The sequence below is a fragment of the Vicugna pacos genome, chromosome 16, assembly GCF_048564905.1.
Source record: "Vicugna pacos chromosome 16, VicPac4, whole genome shotgun sequence".
Lineage (NCBI taxonomy): Eukaryota > Metazoa > Chordata > Mammalia > Artiodactyla > Camelidae > Vicugna > Vicugna pacos.
Genome location: NC_133002.1, coordinates 52,396,148 through 52,415,339, shown reverse-complemented (window position 1 = coordinate 52,415,339; position 19,192 = coordinate 52,396,148). Strand labels below are relative to the sequence as shown.

At 53.3% G+C, this 19,192-nt stretch overlaps 1 protein-coding gene across 8 annotated transcripts in view; it reads right to left on the bottom strand.

Moving 5' to 3' along the window:
- The window catches only part of AXIN2 (axin 2), a 31,251-nt gene continuing 12,059 nt past the window's right edge, over positions 1-19,192 (bottom strand). For 6 of the 8 annotated variants that reach the window (XM_072939453.1, XM_072939454.1, XM_072939451.1 and 3 more), the window contains exons 4-11: positions 11,278-11,380; positions 8,694-8,834; positions 8,063-8,574; positions 7,607-7,801; positions 7,079-7,312; positions 6,495-6,590; positions 5,086-5,253; positions 1-1,515 (exon numbers count right to left, since the gene is read on the bottom strand). In XM_072939453.1, coding sequence (XP_072795554.1) covers positions 1,389-1,515; positions 5,086-5,253; positions 6,495-6,590; positions 7,079-7,312; positions 7,607-7,801; positions 8,063-8,574; positions 8,694-8,834; positions 11,278-11,380 — 1,576 coding nt within the window. In that variant the 3' untranslated portion in view covers positions 1-1,388. The remainder of the gene's footprint in view (positions 1,516-5,085; positions 5,254-6,494; positions 6,591-7,078; positions 7,313-7,606; positions 7,802-8,062; positions 8,575-8,693; positions 8,835-11,277; positions 11,381-19,192) is intronic. The other 2 variants (XM_072939458.1, XM_072939457.1) reach the window with 1 other exon arrangement.

The window sequence follows — 19,192 nt, the reverse complement described above, 5'->3', positions numbered from 1 at the left end:
GAAAAATATAAAATTTTAATAAAGGCTACATCTCTTAATTACAATAATTATTGTACCAAGTAATTTTCCTTAAATGAACTCTTTATAATGCATAATTTACAGTATAAGTAGAACAAAATGCCATGGCAAAAGTCACTGAGTACAAGACTTGTAGTAAAAAGGCATAAAATATATTTATACATAAACCCCTTTCAAAAAACAAGGGAAAGCTCGAGCCCTCAATATAGGGCGACACACGGAGCGGGCCCCGTGCAGGTACAGGTACTGTACTGATTCAGTCAAGCACTCGAGACAGTGGATTAATACTCCTTTGCCGCACGATATATATACAGACGTCTAGTACAGGTAATGATGGCAAACAGACTACAGATTAAGTTAACATAAAAACCCGAACGTCAGAATGAAGGCGTCTGGAGGAAAATGCGCTGCTAAGTGTCCCCCCGACAACTGTTCGCTTCTTTGCAGCGCGGGGGGGGGGGAGTTCCAGGATGGCTGGGGGTCCAAAGGATGATTAGAAAAAAAAAAAAAAAAACCTCCACGGAATTGTCATTTCAATAAAAGCACAAGTTGCACCACTAGGTTCTAGCAGGCCCCAGCCATTGGGGGCTGAGCTGTGGTGAGGAGATACAAGAAGTTACAAGATGAACCCGGGGCCCCAGTCAGCGCCCCCCACTGTAATACACCACCCCACCCAACGCGATGGCCCCCGCAGATGGCGGTGACTTGCATCCTCATCAAAGACCTTTATGACAAAATAGAGCAGCATCGGGGGAAAAAATGCACCGATTTCTGTGTCAATAGAAGGGCACCATTAAAAAAAAAAAGAAAGTCTATCTTCACTTGGAGAAACACAGGGTAGAGCTGAATTCCTCTTTTAATGAAGAAATCATTAATGCACACCGAGCTCAACTCCAAAGTTTAGATAGAACAATTAAAAACTTCCTCTCTCCCCCTTCCGTGTTTAAAGCAGCATATCCATAAACTGGGGCTGGGGGCGGGGGCGGGAATCAGTTGTTCAATAAATATCAGTAAGGACTCCTGTTCAGGTAAGCTATACACAGTTTCTCTTAGTTTATGGATTTCAGATCCCTAGGAAGTCATATATTATGCATGGCAGTCTCTCAAATACAGTCAGCATCTTCAACAGCCAAGAGTGGTCATGTTTTTAATAAATAGTTCAGGCTTTTCTTATCTCAGTACCCAGCCCGTGAATAATGAAAACCAACCTCCCCCCACCCTCCCGAAGGCCCAGTGGCCGAGGTTCTTCCCCTAGACTTCGACTTCATTGGTTTAGTTCTCCTTCAAAGTGTCGTGTCCCGGTCGCTCACGTCCAAGACCGGGCGGGAGGGCTTCGGCCCCACCGCTGGCCGGCGGCAGGCCTTCCAGGCTCAGTCGATCCTCTCCACCTTCCCCAGAATCCTGCCTTCATACATGGGGAGCACCACCTCATCGTCCCAGACCTCCTCGAACACCGCGCCACAGGCAAACTCGTCGCTGGCTTTTTTGAAGTAATACCTTAAAAGGGAAACCCAAAGTGCATCTTGGTGAAAACTGCACTTTCTGCTTTGGGTGAAAGTTTCTCAACACGGGAGGACTAAGGTATCTGGAGAATGCTGCTGCAGCAGGTGGCAGGGAGATCTCTGCCCGTATCTGGCTTGGGATGCCATCTGGGGTTGGCCGGAGGGCAGAGCCAGGCAGGCACCCTGGAGGTGGCAGGCTGGGCACACCTCCCCTCCTCCTGCAAACAGCGCTGAGGCTGCAGTTGTCACCCCGCTGCACACCCACACACACGCCCCCCACACTCGGTGAAGAGTTTTGCAGAGCAGAGCTACTTGTTTCTCCCCCACCCCTTTTTTCAGGGAGGGGTGGGGAGGGAAAGGTCAAAGCATGCCCAGAGTTCACGTGCAGCAGCAGCTTAGGGAAGGGGGTTGCCAGAGACCCCAGACTCAGCCACCTGGATCCAGTATAAGCCTGGGGAAGGCTGATACCTCATCCCTCCCACCCTCCGGAGCCCAAGTGTCAACTCTCCCGGCCAGTCTACGGCGCAGCCCGGGGACAGGCTGCTCCCTCTGTGGCCGCTGCAGGAGGCAGGCCAGCCCCATCCTTCCCAGGGCTGCAGACAGCCCCGGCCCCACGCTACTCTCCCCTTCTCCCCGTTTCCCCCCCTCCTCTCCCACCCCACCCCACCAGGGTCAAACAGTAAAGGCCCTTCTATTACGCCGTTGATTAGAGGTTCCTTTTATCCCATCCCAGCCTTCTCTCTTTAAGCCTGTTTAATTGTATGGACACAAATGACCGGCGTCTCTCCGGAGAGTCACACTGGGAGAGTGCTGCCCTCCCGGCCAGGCCCACCCCAAGCCCCTTCGGAGGAAACTACACGAAGGCCTCATCCTTCCCGGTTCCCAGCAAGGGAGACCCCTCAGACGGATTAAACGCACCCCTGCAAGCTGGCATCTTCAGGCAGTAAAGGCCACTCGTGGAGGGAGGGTCGCAGTCCCCCCCACCCCGAGGTGGGGAGGTGAACAGTTTCTCAAAACTCAAAATGGAACTGTGTGTCTCAAGGTTACGGCTGTTTTTTTGTTTTTGTCTTTTCTCTAAGAAAAAAAAATGTTTAATTCCCCCTGGTTAGAGCTAAATTTCTTTCCTCTTTAATGAAGGCAAGCCAAATACTTTCATGGGAGATAAGGCTAAATAAAGTGAAACAGCTGGATTTAGTCAAGGGTCTTAGTTTCTGGCATCCCCAGCTGAGCGAGAGCATCAGGCCGGACAGGCCGGCTCGAGGGGGTCAGCATCCCTGGGGCCGCCCGACAGGAGGTGGGGAGGAACCGGGGAGGCGCACTGCGCACAGGAGCCTGGGGACGGCGGGGGAAAGTCACGTTTCCAAGAGAGACGCTCCAGTTCCACCACCACCCCAGTCATGCCCCTCGGCCCCCAGCCCCAAACCGCTCGGGTTCACCACGTGGGGCTTTCTCGGCCTCTCGGAGCAGACCCGCCATGACCTTTCACATGACTGCAACCTCTTCCAGGGAGGAGAGGCCACATTGACCCGGGCCACCCCTCTAAGACTTCAAACGCACTGGGCTGCCCTCATTTTCTCCAAGAAATGGGCTTTTCCACTGCAACATGCTTTATGTGGCAAACTCTGCTTTCTTCTGACATCTGGCACCAATAGCATCTGGCACGTCTGGAGGCACTGTTCTCCTTTTGAACCCCTGCCATGGTAAGATTACCCAACACAGCCCAGGTCCCCCACTCCCCAGCTCCATCCTCGCTGGGCTTTGTGCTGGGGGGGCTACTGGGTAGAGTGAATGGGGTAGTGCCCCCCCTACCGGGAGGGCGAGCCATGGCACCCAGTGCCCCCACAACCCAGGAGGGCAACGGGTCCAGCTCAGGCCCAGGGAGCAAGTGTAGACAGATAAGGAGGCTGGGAAGGGCCTCGCCACAGCCTGATCCAATCAGTAAAGAATTTGCGAGTCGACCATTTGTGCAAGTCTTTGTGCATTAAAGGGGAGGCCGAGGCTTCAAAGACAGGCTTATTAAGTGTGCCTTAGGAAAAAAAAAAATCAGAGCCAGATGTGGCCGGGGTGGCTGAGCATGGGGAGGCTCCCGCAGCCTCTCTGCTCCGCGCTCCCTGGCCCTTCTCCCCTGAAGGTCACCTGCAGTTCCACTCAAAGTCCAGTCGAGTCAGAGCAGAGATCAAAATGAATCCCTGGAGGGGCACACTTGTGTGATTAGCTTCACCTTGTGTCTGTTCAAGATAGAAAAAGCTGCAGCAGCAGCAGCCAGACCCTTTCCCCAATCCCTCTGCTTTATTTCCAGAACTCTCTCTGCCCAGGTGTAAAAGGGAAAGATCTAAGTCCAGCTCCACACCTTGCTCACCAAGTCACCTGCAGGGTCCCACCCCCTGAGCCCCATCCCTTCACCTGCAAAAGGAGTCAGCCCCGGCCCCTGCCCAGATCAGCCCCGGAAGGAGGCAGCCGGTGAAGCTGTGCGGGGCCTGTTCTGGAAGGGACGAGGTCTCAGGGCCTGGAGGTGGACTTGCCTGGGTCCGGGAGTCGGTGACCACCTGGCAGGTCGCTCAGTGCTGCTCAGAGTTCTCCGCTCCCATCCCCAGCTCGAGGCCGAAGTGCACTGGCACCTTCTGGGCCATCGCTGTGCTCCTCTTTACCCTGAGTGCCTGGGCACTGCGCCTCCGCCCCTGCTCGCTGCGCCCCAGATACAGCGGAGCACAGCCCACGTGTTCCCTCCGGAGGAAGGCAGCCGAGGAGGCGCAGGTAGGACTCTGGATAAACTGAGGTGAAGGAATTAGCTGCCCCACGCTGAGCCAGCTCTTGGCTCCTGAATCCCTTTCGGGCCCTGGGAGGCCAAGGTGGGCACCTGCAACTGTGTAGATGGGGAAGGGGAGCCCAGACGGAGGGCAAGTTCTCTTCCCAAGGCCCCGGCAGGGAGGGGGGCAGCAATCCAGCAGGAAGAGCGGCCAGCCCTGTCTCCCTGGTGCCCACCCACAGGTCCTGCCTGTTCTGTCACGGACAAAAGTGCATCCTTCCCGTGACTCATCACACAGAATGAGGTGGTTCTCCAGGCAGAGAGGCTGAGTGAGGAGAAGGTGGCCTACACGTGCAGGCGATGGTCTCTGCCCTTACCCGAGCCTTCAGTGTGGACGGTGTCTTCTAGATCCAGCCAGGAGGGCAGGCTTTCTGTCTCCTAATCAATCCGTCTGTCTGTCTGTCCTCTCCTTCTCTCTACCCCGACACCCCACTCCACAAGATGGCCTCAGCCCAGCTCTCCTGACAAAGCAAGCTGTCTCCTTCCTCCTCGGAGCCTTGTTCACCTGGTTGAAAAAGCCCGTCCGGGTCCCCACAGAGCCCTCCCCGCTGCTGCTGTGTTATTTCTGCGGGTGGTGAGGGGAAGAGGAAGACGAGACAGAAGTGAAGCATCAGGCAGCCCAGTCCAGAGGCTCCCCAGGGGTTCCTGGGCCCCCTCCCTCCTGGCCCCTGCCACGTCCAGCCAGGCCAGGGAAGCAACTCTGGCTCTTGGTCCTGAGCAAACAAACTCTGGAGCAGAGAGAAGCCACCGAGTTCTTACCTATAATTTCCCTTTTTGCTGAGCTGCTCTTTAAAGTGGCCCAGGGTCAAGCTCTGAGCCTTCAGCATCCTCCTGTAGGGGATTTCTTCTCCGCAGAAAAAGTAAGTGACGACCAGCTCGCTGGCCTGGAGAGCGTGGACCCCTGCCAGTTTCTTTGGCTCTTTGTGACTGAAAATAAGATGGAAAAGCAAGAACTTCAGCATTTAAAGGCAGTAAGTATGCATACATGTGCACGCACACGCGCGCGCGCACACACACACACACACACACACACACACACGGAGGCTTTACAAACACTGTCTTCAGAGATAAAGTGAGGCTACAGCCATATGCTCCAAGCGTGTCTGGGTGAGGGGCCCCCATGTCCCAGGGGCAGCCCCTCCTGGTGGACACACAGTCCTACCCCAGGCCATCTGCGATGGGGCACACAGGAAGGGACCACTTCCTTCCACCAAATGGGGGTACAGAGCAGTCTCTACCAGGTGGGCACAAACGGGGTGCCTGCTGATGAAAAGGAGACACAAGAAACTATCTCAGAGTCACAGGGACCCACACCCAGATCAGGGTTTGCTGTAGAGACAGACCCAGGGATGGCATGAACTCAGAATGCCAGGGCCCTCTTGGGGTCAGCCCTCAGTCAAAGCGGCTTAAAAACCAACCAAAAAAAAAAAAAAAAAAAAAAGCTGCAGGCCTGGACAGCTGATGGGCTTAAGGTCAACCCCTTAAAACAGGGGGCAGGTCTCCTCATTTCACATGCTGCACATCGCTCACGATGAAGAAGCTAAGAAAGAAAACTTTAATGATTTAGACCATTTTTGATCTCTGTAGCTGATTACTTTTTAAATGCACCATCCATTCTGGAATGAAACGAAGCCAGGCCGCCTTGTCTACCTTGCAAGAGTGTAAATTCACGAGAGGAATAGTGACGCGACTAGAGAAGATATTTTGTCTCCCCCAAGCCAAACAACAAAGGTCACCCTCTCTCCATCTCTGCGACGGTGGAGAATCATCTTCCCACTCAGTGTGACACAGATGTTTTTCCAACTTGCTAACTTTCTAGCCGAACAGAGGCAACTTTTTCCATCTGGGTTTGGGTGACTTTTATCCCTCTGCTAATGGCTTCAGGTCTCAGCCTGTGACTCACATGAGCCCAAGCACCCTGAGCCACCCACCTACCACTTCAGGAAGGAACAAACACTTGTGCACGAGTCACGATGCATTTCTCAGTGCAGGCAGGACTTCCGAAGATCCTAATTTTCGGCAACATCTGGGTTTACTGTTCTTTGTCGAGAATGTTAAGATCAAGGTGATTTTATAGACTAAAAAAGGTCTTCAAAAATCACCACTCCAGACAGCAAATACCCTCAAAACATGGGCAGATCCCAGCAACGCCAGGTAATGACACTCACTCTTCTGCAGCCAGGCTTGGGTGGGAGAAGGACGTGGCTCCTGGCTGACCAGTGGAGGAGTGGTTCCTGTCCCTCTGCTGACTTGCTGCACAGCACCTGGGGACATGAAGGATTCAGAAGGAAGCCTGCTGTCCCCAGGGCAAATGGGAAGCAGAGAACTCCCTTCACTGGCCGCCTAAGGACAGACAGACCCAACTTCCCTCCATGGGGAGACCCAACCAAGGCCTTGTGCTGACAGGACCTCTAGGAGGCCTGGAACAGCCATGCTCAGCACCCCGGGAGCCCAGGTTTGGACACTGCCAGCCCAGGCAGAGGCCTGAAGGCTCCAGATTCCCCATCAGTCATGGCTTCTTACAAGCTCATCCTACCAGCCTTAAATGCTTGAGATATTCATTAAAAATGGGATTTGTAAGGAATTACTGAAATTCATTCTCCTCCTCCTGGGCATGACTTGGTAGACCCTGGTTAGCTCTTCGGAAGGAATGGAACTAAAGGGAACCACTTGGAGAGGCTGGCAAGGGGACCCTCGGCCTCCAAGCCCCACCCCTGCCTCTCCTCTGACCTCTGCGGCCTGGTCCACTCACCGCTGTTTTGGGGGCTTGGACACCTCGGCCAGCCTGCGGCAGGCCTCCTCCAGCTGTGCCAGGGTGTTGGGCGGGGTCAGGGGAGGCATGGCAGGGTCCTGGGCGAACGGGTGGGTGCGGGGGGCCGTGCGGGGGTGCCCGCCGCCGCCCCCCCACAGGTGGTGGCGGCCGGCCCGCTCCGCTGGGGCTGCGCGGGCAGACTCCAAGGGGTAGGCCCGTTTTGTGCTTTGGGCACTGGACAAGGAACGAGAAAGAAAGCAGAGGAAAGAAACGGGGTTAGAAAAACTGGAAAATGTGACTTCGATAGAAACCTCTCTATTCTGCCTTCAGAGAAGGGAGAAAAAAATAACTGCCATAACACGAACAGAGGGGCGTTGCCTAAACATGGCATTTTTGTGGTCTGCTCAGTCCAACGTTTAATATTAAGACGGCAGGAGCAAACAGTCCCATTTGGTTTTGGCCAACTGCAAAAATAGCCATCCCCGCAATGCCTCCGCGGCGACCCCGGGCGGCGGCGGCGGTGTTTACCTATGGGGCCTGGGCTTGCCGGGCCGCTCGCTCTCCAGCACCCACTGCCAGACATCCTGCGACCTGTCTCCTTCCTCCCCGGGAAGCTGCAGCGCCCCCGCTCCGCCGGGGGCCCCTCCTTCCCTGGCGGGCAGGGCCGGGCCCGGCTCCGTGCCTTTCCCACTTCGTTTGGGTGGGGTACTGCCTCTGCTGCCGCTGCGGGGAACCAAGAACCACATCCATCCCGGAGACCCCGGGACGTCTCCATCTCCAGGGCCCCTCGGAGCGGACAGGTGGGCGAGGGACGGGTGGGGTGACATGAAAGCCCCAGGCACCTGCTCCCCCTGCCCCGCCCCACCCGGGCCGCCCTCCTGGAAGCTAAGTGCTTGTGACCTCCGGCCCTCCACCGCACCCGCCCCGGGGCTCTGGCTGGGGGAGAAGCCCCAGCTGGAACACACGGGTCTCCCCGACACTCACCCGAACTGCTCGGATGCTGAGGGCTCCGGCAACCTGGGGTGGCTCTTGCATTTCGAGTAGGAGTAGTACTCAGCACCCCCGGGGCAGAAGCAGCGCACCCGCTGGGTGGCCTCGGCCTCGATCTCCTCCTTGGTCTTGGGGACGGCGTGGTGATGGATGTAGTGGTGGTGGACGTGCTTCGTCGTCTGCTTGGTCACGAAGCCCTTGGCCCCGAGGAGGGGGCAGCCGGCCGGGGAGGCGGCGGCGGGGGGCAGCTTGCCCCCAGGTGGGAGGAGCGGGTGGCACTGCTGGTGGTGGTGGTGGTGGCGGTCCGGGGAGTGGGCGCGGGGGCTGTAGCGGCCCACACCTGGGGACTGGCAGCCGGGGGTCTTGAGGACCCTGGACAGGTGGTCGTCCAGGATGGTCTGCGGGTCCTCCTCATAGCTGCCCGAGGGCAGGAGGGATAGGGGGTGCTGGGTGGGCCCCGCCTCCCGGGAGCTCAGCGCCAGCTCCGAGCCCTCCTTCTCTTCATCCTGGAAGGAAAGGCAGGAGGGGGCGCGCCCAGTCAGCAGAAGCCCCCAGCCCCCAGGGCAGGTTGGTGGATCAGGGGGAGGAGCGAGGTGGTACCTGCCCAGCCCCGGCCCAGCACTACCTCTCGGATTTGCTGCAGGCGCTCCTCCAGGCTGTGGCGGGTCTCCAATTCCAGCTTCAGCTTCTCCAGCCTGGAGATCAGCTCGGCCGCGAAGGTGGCGGGTTCCACGGGGGTCATCTCCTTGGGCAGGCGGTGGGTTCTCTACAGGACACGGGAAGAAGAGGGAGCGGGCATGGTTAGGGGACCAGCGCCCGGCAGCTGGGGCTTCCTGGGCCTGGGTATGGGCTCTGCGGCTCCACGTCCACGTCCGCATCGCCGTCCGCGCAGAGAGCGGCCGGCGCGGGGGCCCGGGCTGCTCGGCGGTTTTATGCGCCGGCGCCGTGGCCTCATGGAGAGCCATGGTCCCCACCAGCGCCTGCCTTGGGCAGGAGCAGTTGGTCGCACTCCGAGAGGCCCCGCTTGCTCTCTCTGTAGTACAACCAGCCCATCAGTCGCTACTCTGAAGTAGGAAATCTTCAAAGACTGTTGTCAAACATCAAAAAAAAAAAAAAAGAAAGAAAGAAAGAAAAAAAAAAAGCAGCTCTCTGAGATGGGGAGGGGAGAGAGCCCAACTCAAGGAATAAAAAGTAGAGCCTAAACAGAAAGGGAGTGGGAAATTAAAAAAAATAAGATTGGAAGGGTGGGGGGGGGCGCGCGCGAGAGAGGAGTCACACGGCCCAGATCAGAAGAAGTGGTAATTTATTTCCTGGCCGCACACTGGGCACCTTTGAGGTGGTGTTGTCTGACACTGCCCTAGATCCCCCTCGTTTTTCTCCACCCCTCCTCCCCATCTCTTTGTAGAGAAAATGAAGAAAGCTGCTGCAGGCTAGTAGCAGAACACTGCTGAGTTTGGCTGCCTGAAGCTGGTCTATCAAGGGAAAAGGGAACATCTCCAAATCAAGTATGGAATATAAAAAGGCACGGAGAACGCCTGCCAAAAGCAGCAAACAGAGAGAACCCCCACCGCCAGGCTCTCGGTCCTCCTCCTGTCATCTCTGCCCCCACCCCCAGCCCCTTGGTGCTTCTGCCTTCTTCTCTCTCATTTCCCTCCTGCTTTGGCCCTTTTCTTTGGGGCCGGGGTTGGGGGGGGCTGGGGGGCACAGCCGAAAGCCAACCTGCAGAGGCCAGCATCTCCCCCAGCAGAGGAGCTGGGCCTCGCCACGGCAACCGCTGAGCTGCAGAACCAAGCGAGGGGAGAGAGGCCCATCTGTAGGAGCCTGCCGCTCTCGCACAGGCTGGCTCCATGCAGCCCCCGATCAAAGCGCTGCCTCGTGGAGAAAGTCGATTTGCACACCCCAGGACGAAATCATCTAATTTACAAGCCTGGGCTACAGAACTTTTCTTAAACACACCTACCTCCCCCCTCCACACCAAGTCAAAAAATGATATAGCACCAATGTTGTTGGTGGGGGAGCACTGGGGTTTACTGAGAGGGATGCTGGAAGACCCCAGAAAAGCGATGTTAATATGCTAATTTGACAAATTCAAGTCTGCCCTGGACCATTCAAGGAGCTTCTGGAGAGAAGCTGCTCCAACAACAGTCCACACACTAATGCAACATGGGATTAGCAATTCGACGAGCTAATTTTCTAAATGCAACATAACCGATGAACCCCAGTTGGGTTCTCTGAAGCTCGCAGGAAGGATTCATAAATAGAGGTGTGCTCTAAGCTGGGCACTGTCCTCCCCTCCCTAAGGAACAGCTAGCTTCCTTGCAACCTGGATCTCAGGGTATCGCAAGAGGCCTGGCTCCTGAAATGTAGACAGGGAGGCTCTCTTAGGTACAGGGCGCCACAGGCTGGCTGCTCTCCAGGACTTGGAAATAGAAGGGGAGGTCCCAGAAAAGCCCTTCACACCATGCTGGCCTCTCATCTCAATCACAGGAAGAATCTGCTCCTGGGATCCTCACTTCCAAATACTTCATTCATTCAGCACTTACTGGGTGCAGATTCAACAGCAGGTCCTAAGCAAAGTCCTGGGGTTGGAAACAGACAAGAGGGAGCAGCTGACCTCCAGGGCTTCAGAAGTCAGCAGGGGAAATGGCCAAGTACAAAGAGAAACAGATGACTGAAGTGACCCAGCCACACAGTCAACACGAGGAGAGTGTCCCTGGGATGTACTTTTCCTCCCATGGGAGGCAGATTCCTCTGGCCTCCTCATTCCTTCATCCCATCAGCAAGTGTTTACTGAGCACCTATGATGTGCCAGGCACTGTTCTGGGCTCTGTGGAAATGGCAGTTAACACAATAGACCATTCTAGCGGGAACCCAACCCAAAGCATGGGTTATCTCCTACCCTTCACCCTTTTTTGATTTCTGGAAAGGAACTGCATGGTTTCTTTCTCATACAAAACTTTCTGTTTTGAATTGAGAAAATACAAAAGGTCAAGTAGGTCACCTTGAGCTTCCCTTGGCCAGCTTGTTACATCCCAATGAACCTCGTAACACCTCTTGCGTGGTCCTTCCCTTCCCTCCCTTTCCCCCAGCGGATCCCAGGCACTGCTCCTCCTGCCTTCCCTATACCCCCCTACTCTGCCTGCCAGCCCTTTTCTTCCAGACTTAACATGGCGGGCAACAGCTCCCTCCCCCATCCAGACTCCACTCACCGGGAAATGAGGTAGAGACACTTGGCCATTGGCCTTCACGCTGCGATGCATTTCTCTCTGGAGCTGTTTCTTACTCCCCACACGATAAGGCGGGATTCCATCTCTAAGGGAAGGAAAAGACAGAACCCACAGGTTCATGAGGATGCTTTAGCACATGGACTGACTCACACGAGCCATCGTGAGATCCCGCCAAAGGACAGGGCCACATGCCTCCATGGGAGTGCAACCCATCTCCGGGCACTGTGGCTGTTCCCACAGGGAAAGAGCAATCCGAGATCCAATTGCCAAACGTTCTGCCCATCAATCCTCCCTGGAAACTTGGCTTCTTGTCAGACGCAAGAAACCTGGAAAGAGCTCATGTCTCAGCTGTTGTCTTAGAACTGGGTACACTGCAGAATGAAGGCTCCCTTATTTTACAGGTGCGCTAAGCAGGGGAGTGTTAAGACCCCCTGGATTCTTCTAAGAGTCTGTCAGCACCAACTATTACCCCAAATCCGGAAGTCACAGCCTTACGGAGTATACCAGGGCAGAGTGCCCCAAGTATAGGGATCTGACCCACAGATGACTAAGCCAGGCTTTGGTTGGAGGTATGTGTAATTCTCCAACAGTCAACCTCCCAGCTGTTTCCAAATGTCTTCCTTTCATCAATCATCTCTGGGCTCCTTCCTTCCCTCAGCTCCAAACCCTACCACCACCCCCAACCAACAGATTCTCGGCCACATGACCAAGGCGGGCACAAAGAGCAAGTCCCTACTCTGACGTATTCTGTGCAATTCATCCAGATGTTTGAGTACCTACTGTGTGCCAGATCTTGTTCTAGGCAACAGGCAAGAGAGCAGTGAAGGAAGGGAATAAAAATGCAGGTCACTGTCCATAGGAAGCTTATGTTCTAATGGAGTGTTACAGGCAGGAAGCAAGAATAAAAATGCAAATCTATTGTATGTAGAAGGTGGTAAGTACTAAGATGAAATGCACTGCAGGTAAGGGGGGGAGAGGGCAGTGGGGGGAGGGCAGAGCTGCAATTTTAAAGTGTGGGCGGGGAGGCAGGGCGAGTTGTCAATGAAGTTCTCACCGTGAAGGTGACTTCTAGGCAGAGACCTGAAGGCAGTAGGGGTCCTTAAGTTTTTAAATTTTTGTTTGTTTTTTTAAAAAAATTTTTATTTAGTGTAGTTGATTTATGACGTTAGTTTCAGATGTACAGCAAAATGATTCAGTTATACACATATATACATGTTTGTTCTTTTCAGATTCTTTTGCATTATATGTTATTACAAGAAACTTAATAAAGTTCCCTGTGCTATACGGTAGATCCTTGTTGTTTATCTATTTAATATACAGTAATGTGTGTCTGTTAATCCCCAACCCCTAATTTATCCCTCCCTGCCCTTTCCCCTTTGATAACCAGTTTGTTTTCTATGCCTGTGAGTCCGTTTTCAGCTTATAAATAGAATTTGTATTATTTTTTTTAGATTCCACATGTAAGTAATATCATGTATTTGTCTTTCTCTGTCTGACTTACTTTACTCAATATGATAATTTCTAGGTCCATCCATGTTGCTGCAAATGGCATTATTTCATTCTTTTTTGTGGCTGAGTAATATTCCATTGTCTTAAGTACTTTATCATTATATTTTTAAAAAAGCAAATGGAAAAGATTTGAAAACAAACAAAAACAACTCCACCCCAGCTAGTCTTCACTAAAAACACGACCCGGAGTTGCCATGGTTTTTTTTTTAAAAAAGACTTTTGTTCTGGAAAGCAGTCAATGGTCAAGGTGTGATTATTTTCCCATTGCTGTTCCTTCTGGAAGCCACTTATTTATAAAAGCCTCAGGGCTCAGACATTTCCATACTGAATCATCCTTTGAGGCTGTAAATATTGAAATTAGCTGTTTGGCTATTTCCCTTTCCCTGGAGTTTTGCTCACGGTCAGATGGGAGGAAGGAGAATACTTCTGGCAGTGCGTGAAAATCAGCCATGCCTGAAAATACCCAGAAGCAGCCTGGGTTAACTGGTTGACCTCCAGCTCCTTATCTGTAAGGCCCTAGAATTCAAAGTGGCTGCAGTTTCCGGAAGTCTGCTGCCCTGGGCTGGAGAACGGGGCCGCCTCAGGGATGATGATGATGCAGATTATGGTAGGTGAGGAACTGACCTGTTGGCCAAACTCTGGCTAAGAAGCACATAAAGACTAATTCTATGGAGGGTTTAGGGGAGAAGACAGATCAACATGAAGCAAGGACTTACATGGAAGTGTTGAGTCCTGTCCCAAAGAAAGGTGGATGGTGCACTCTGGAAATGGTTAGCTGGTTGACCAATGAGCTCCAGTCTCCCAGAGAGCCTCCTACTCACTAAGGCCTGGAACTTGACTGGACCCATGAAGGCCAAGTAGTATAAAAGGTTCTAAGTCCAGAAACTTGCTGAACCACCTGGAGCTTATTTACCAAAAATTTTCACCCCAGGATCATTTACAAGACACAGGAGGAAGGCAGGCTTCCTCGAGCATGCCTGGCTTGACCAGTAATCAAATGCCATGCCAGGTGACTCCAATCCAAGGCTGCCAGCCCCGCCATATACTGAGTTCCTACTGCGGGTCAGACACATTTGATGGATAATCCAACTTCATTCTCACAAATGCTCTAATTCACCACATTTCACATGTGACCGGAAATGGTCCACAGCTCTCCTGGAGTCATAGTCAGGAGGTAGATCCAGGCTTCTCCTCCAAGCCGCTGGTGGACTCCAGAACAGGGGTCCTTAACAACCTACAGTTCCAGGTCCAACTGGAGAAGCCAAGCTTCCTGACTGTCTGAATGTAGGGGGGATGGGAGCACCATTTCCTAAGCCCCACGGAGTCACCTGACATTCTGCAGGGGTGAGTGGGAATTTGGGGAACATGCTGGCAAGTCATCCCCCACCACTAAGTACTTGCTGGCTATGGGGCATGCCGGTGGTTCCCAAGGTACAGTGACCATCTCCCTGCCTCGCACCTAAAATTGTGGGGTTGGGGTGACGTGAGGTGACAGGGATTGGGTCTCATGCTAATCTCACCAACTTCTGCTGCCTCAGGGCTGCAAGACAATGCCCATGTCCTTCTCCTGACCAGCAGCTCTTCCCGGGACTGACAGGATGGCTCTGTTCCAGGCCTCTTCTGGACAATCTTGGGGTGTGTGAGTCAAGCGCCCCATGGACACCACTGTAACACATGCAGGGCTCCAGGAGTCCCATAGGGACCCCATCCATCCCCTCCAAGACTCTGTCCTTGAGTGTCCCCTAGCAGCTTTGTTCGTTTCCCTTTCCTCCCAGGTGAAATGAGTCGTAAGGCTTTTAGACTTTTTCTTCTCCCATATAAAGCAGGAGTAAGAAAAGGGAACTGGGGGACGCAGGGCTGAAAGGAAGGGTAGGGGAAGCAGGTGACTGGCCATCTGAAGGCCAGGGGAGCCAGTGATTTTTCTAAACGCTTCCCCAACCAACACACCCGCCCTTCTACACCCAGGGCAGGTGAAGGATCCAACTGCAGGAAAGGACACTTGTGAGCAGAGCAGAAGAGGGAGATTCCAACTTGCAGAGGCTCAAAGGGGCTTAACAGGCGCCTTCAAGGAAGTGTGGCTTTCATTCTCCCCCTAGCCAAGAATCTTCTTCCAAAACAGCCCCTCATTCCAAGGGAAGGGGCTCTCTCCTTCTTTTCCCGGCCCTGGAAGTCTGCGATCAGTTCCCTGGCTCCTCAGAACTGTGAGCTGAAGTGTGTCCGAGTTTTGGTCCCTATACAGTCTCTTTTAATTATAAACATTTTAGCTAACAAGCCTGCTGCCGGGCCCAGCTGTTTCTGGGCAGCACTGGGTTTGAAGTGTGGACTTCGCTTAGCTGCCATTTAAGCCGAGACAATTAGCTTAGCCTTTTGACTCGGCGGTGCCTGGTGTAACCTGAACGTCGTTTCCCGGCGGCTTGGAAACAGCAGACTCACGCACGCGCACGTGCGTCCGCTTGCAGCTCCATCTGGCGACCACTCCGAAGACCGCCTCTCATCACAGCCAACATCAAAAGCCTGGCTTGTAACATAAGGCCATATTTGAAGTTCCCTCGGATGCTTCTCCCGAAGTAAACCCATAAATAAGATATAAGGAAATAAAAATAAATACACCTGCACCGCCCTCTGCATATGAGAAAAGTCAGGGAGACGTCCCCATGCTGCCCACGTAGCTTTCGCAATTTCTGGCCACCTGGAACAGAGAAGCCACCACACCTGGGCGGCAAGAACCAGCTGCTTGTGACGTCCCCAGCACCCGGCTTCATCCTCCTATGGCCCCACAATCCTTCTGCAGCGATCCAAGGACTGGGTTTGAGGACTTTGCTGGGAGTCTGGCAGCTAACTTTCAAAAAAAAAAAAAATTAAAAAGCCATTTCTTCCGAGAACGTAGGGTTTCAGAGCAACAGGCTCGTAAAAACAAGCCTTCTCAGAGGCCCACTATCAAGACCCAAGTCCCCAGCCATCTTTAACAGGGCTTTTTACTTCGCGGAAAAACAGAAGTCAGCAGTGGGCTTTGGGAGAAGGCAGTGAACACTTTAAAGGCCCTGCCTGCTAGGTCCCTCCAGGCCCCTGTGCGGCTCCCTGCAATAACCAAGGGCAGGGCGGTCCAGCCCAGCTCCTCCCTGGCCTCTTGCAAAGGCTCCCAGGACTTAATTGGGTCTGTCGCAAATGAGACGATTGCTTCCCTGGGCCTGTGTCTAATGAACTCCAACCTTCTGGAGTCTATTGAAGGCCGCCTGTGACCCCCTCTCCCCTTCTCTGCAGCCGCGTCCCCTCCCCGACTCCCAGCAGGGCAGCCAGCCCCGCTCCCAGCCCGGCACAGCCCCTCTCTGGCCATTGTGACAGGGAGAAGCAGCCAGGGCTCTTTTTCATGCTTTATGGGGCGCTCCTATTCACTTGTTCAAGGAAATTTCAAAGGGGCCTGCTACCCTCTTATCCTCTCTAAGCTTCCCGGGATGAACAATGGGCTGAAAGCGATTCAGTTCAGCTTTTCATCCCCCACACACTTTATTTCTTGCCCGGCGCTCTCATCTGCGCCAGGCCCACATTTGGCAGAGCTCTGAAGAGGGGGTCTAATCCCAGCCCTGGGAATCCCGGGTGACCCGCCCGACACTGGGCAGATCACACACACCCAGGGCCAGCCGGCCAGAAAGTGCCTCGCACGGCCCGGGCCTTCAGTGCCTGCCAAGCCGGCCGGGCAGGGGAGCAGGCAGGGCCAGGGACCCACAGGGATCTCTGAGCTCAAACCCGCACCCCATCTGATGGGCTCTTGTCCTGAGACCCCTTTGTCCCCCACCAGAGGCAGCATGAGGCAACAGCCCCAGACAAATGCCTCCTGAGAGGGGGACAGCCCCCTGCTGATGGGAAATGTGCTCCCAGTTGGTATCAGCATGCCCATGTGAGCAGAGCTGTGATGGCGGCATCTGATAACCTCCCCACTAGGCTGGCAGAGGACTAAGAGCCCCCCCCCGCAGCGCTGACACCAGGAAGATCAGCTCCAACACTGAGGGCCCCCAGGTACCTCCCCCTTGGCACTGGCATCCTGGTTTACTCATCTCTGATCCAGGGCAGCTACACCAAGGGAGGGGCTGACCATGCCCTGAGGTTCTGCCACTTGGGACCTGCGGGCATCTACTGTCCCCCAAAGAGAAAGCTGCTAAAGGAGGGATTTGCCCTTTGTCTCTGTTATCAAAAAGGATCTCACTGGCTCACACTCTCACCCCCGCTACCCAGGACCGCTGACTCGCGAAGGTAACTTCTCTGAGCCCTGAAAGTGGCTTCCTCCTTGCTTTACGTGCTGTAAGTCCACTAGTGCTTTAGCTCAAAACCGGAAGGGAAGGGCAAGAGCTTAAAATCACCTCTCAGTAAAACTGAGGATGTTTTTCTTCTGGGAAGGGGATAAAAGAAGAGGTGTGAAGGCAGAGGGTGCAGGGAAGAAGTTAGAACTTGCTCCCTCTTCCCCCTCCCCCAGCCAGTTAAAAAAAAAAAAAGAAAAAAAGCAGTGTGATCACTAACAAAAATAAAAGAAACTCAAAGTGGCTCAAAGGTCTCATTATCAACTGGTCCTATTAACATAAGTCATGTTGGAAAGTTTCACGCTTGCAGGGAGGGGAGGAACAGGCAAAGGGCAGGGGCCGACGTCTGGCCTGGATCTGAGCTGTGCTTCTGACACGAGCAGTTATGGGAGCACTGGGCACTTCTTCCTCATCTGCAGAAGTCACAAGTGACTGCCAACCTTCCTGATTGGGTCCTGTGAGGCTCAGATGTGTATGGGGACTACACTCAAGTTATCCCATCATGAACCCAGAATAACACCTCCATGATGTGGGCCAGGAAGCAAACCAAAAATAATCTCCAAGAAAACTAAACAGAAGCCTCAGCGTCTTAAGTAAACTACATTTGACTAAGGAGATTTCACTCAATGCCCTCATTCACATCCAGTTTACTCTTATTTTACACATAACGCTGACTCCCACAAATCCACAAATAAGTTAAAAGCTAAAGGGAAAACTGCTGCTAGAAAGAAACCCGCAGTGGCAAAAATTGACAGCAGACAGAATGACAAAGCAAAAAAAAGAAAAAGTATTAAAAAAGAAAAAGTGGGGAGGAGGCACCCAAATCTCCAGGGGCAGAAAGCGCAATATATTCTTGTATTCTGAGAGAATATTACAATGTAGTAAGAAAACAGATCTTGGGATTAATTATTTGGATCAAGAAAGAAATTACGCCTTGTCTTAACACTCTTCAATAAAGACAGAACAAAAACATATTTTAAGAAATATGTCCATCAGAGGATAATATTTTTCAAGTTACGATACTTAAAGAGTTCAGTCGATACGGAAAACTTACCTCTATGGAAACCCTCATTTCTTCATGTCGGAGGAAAGATGGGTCCCCTCCCTTCACTTCCACTCACGCCATGGTGCTATTCTTTTATTAACATGGAACTTTTCACCTTAAGGATCTCTCTCCTTTTACTAACAGGGGAATCTGAGGTAACACAATAAAAGCCACCAGGAAAATCAATAGTAGAGGCCCAAACCAACCTCATCATCTTTCCTTCCAGCTGGTTCCATGCCGCAGGCCAAGCAATAGATCGTTGGCCAACAGAAACCAGATCATTTCAAACAAACTGGAAGAAGAGACAGTCCAGTTTTGGGAAGCTGAAAAGAACAAACTTGAAGTAAGTACGCCAGGACTTACAACAGCTCAATGGGCTTGCCTTTCAAAACTGTTCCCTTAGCAGAAGATCCTACTCCAAAATATTTGGAGGAAAGCCTTCAAAGACCAGCTCTAGAACAGTGGTTCTCAACGGGGTATCGAGAGACTCGCTCTTGGGGAGTTTTGCCCAAGCCCAGACTCCACCTCCTTCCAGCCTCCTGAATCAGAGTCTCCAAGGTTGGCGCGAGATGGGGATGCCCTTCCACCACCCCAGTCCAATCCCCACCCACCTGAGACTCACAGAGAATCACTGTTCTCCATCCACAGAGGTCACGACTGCATGACCTCAGATGACCTCAAACTCGAAGCATGACCCTGCCCGATGACCTGCTGGCCTCATCAGACCACCCTGATGGCTTGGATTGCTTTCAGAAATCCCAGCCATCCATCTGCAAAAGAGCCAAGATCAGATACTACTTTGGACAGAACCCCCACTTAGGGGCAGAACCCCCAGCTGACAGAGGAGGCGGCCCACCAACACTCACTGAATTAACGACGCCCACTGGAGCACCCCTGTGCGGAAGCATTACACACAGAGTGGCCCTGCAGGGAGCTCTGGCTTTCTGACTCCCCCGTTCAATGTCTTTTCCTTGAAAAGCAATCAACACCTAAACACAAACCCTTCCAATGCCACCCTGTCTCCCACCTGCTGGTTCTGCAGACGGGCTAC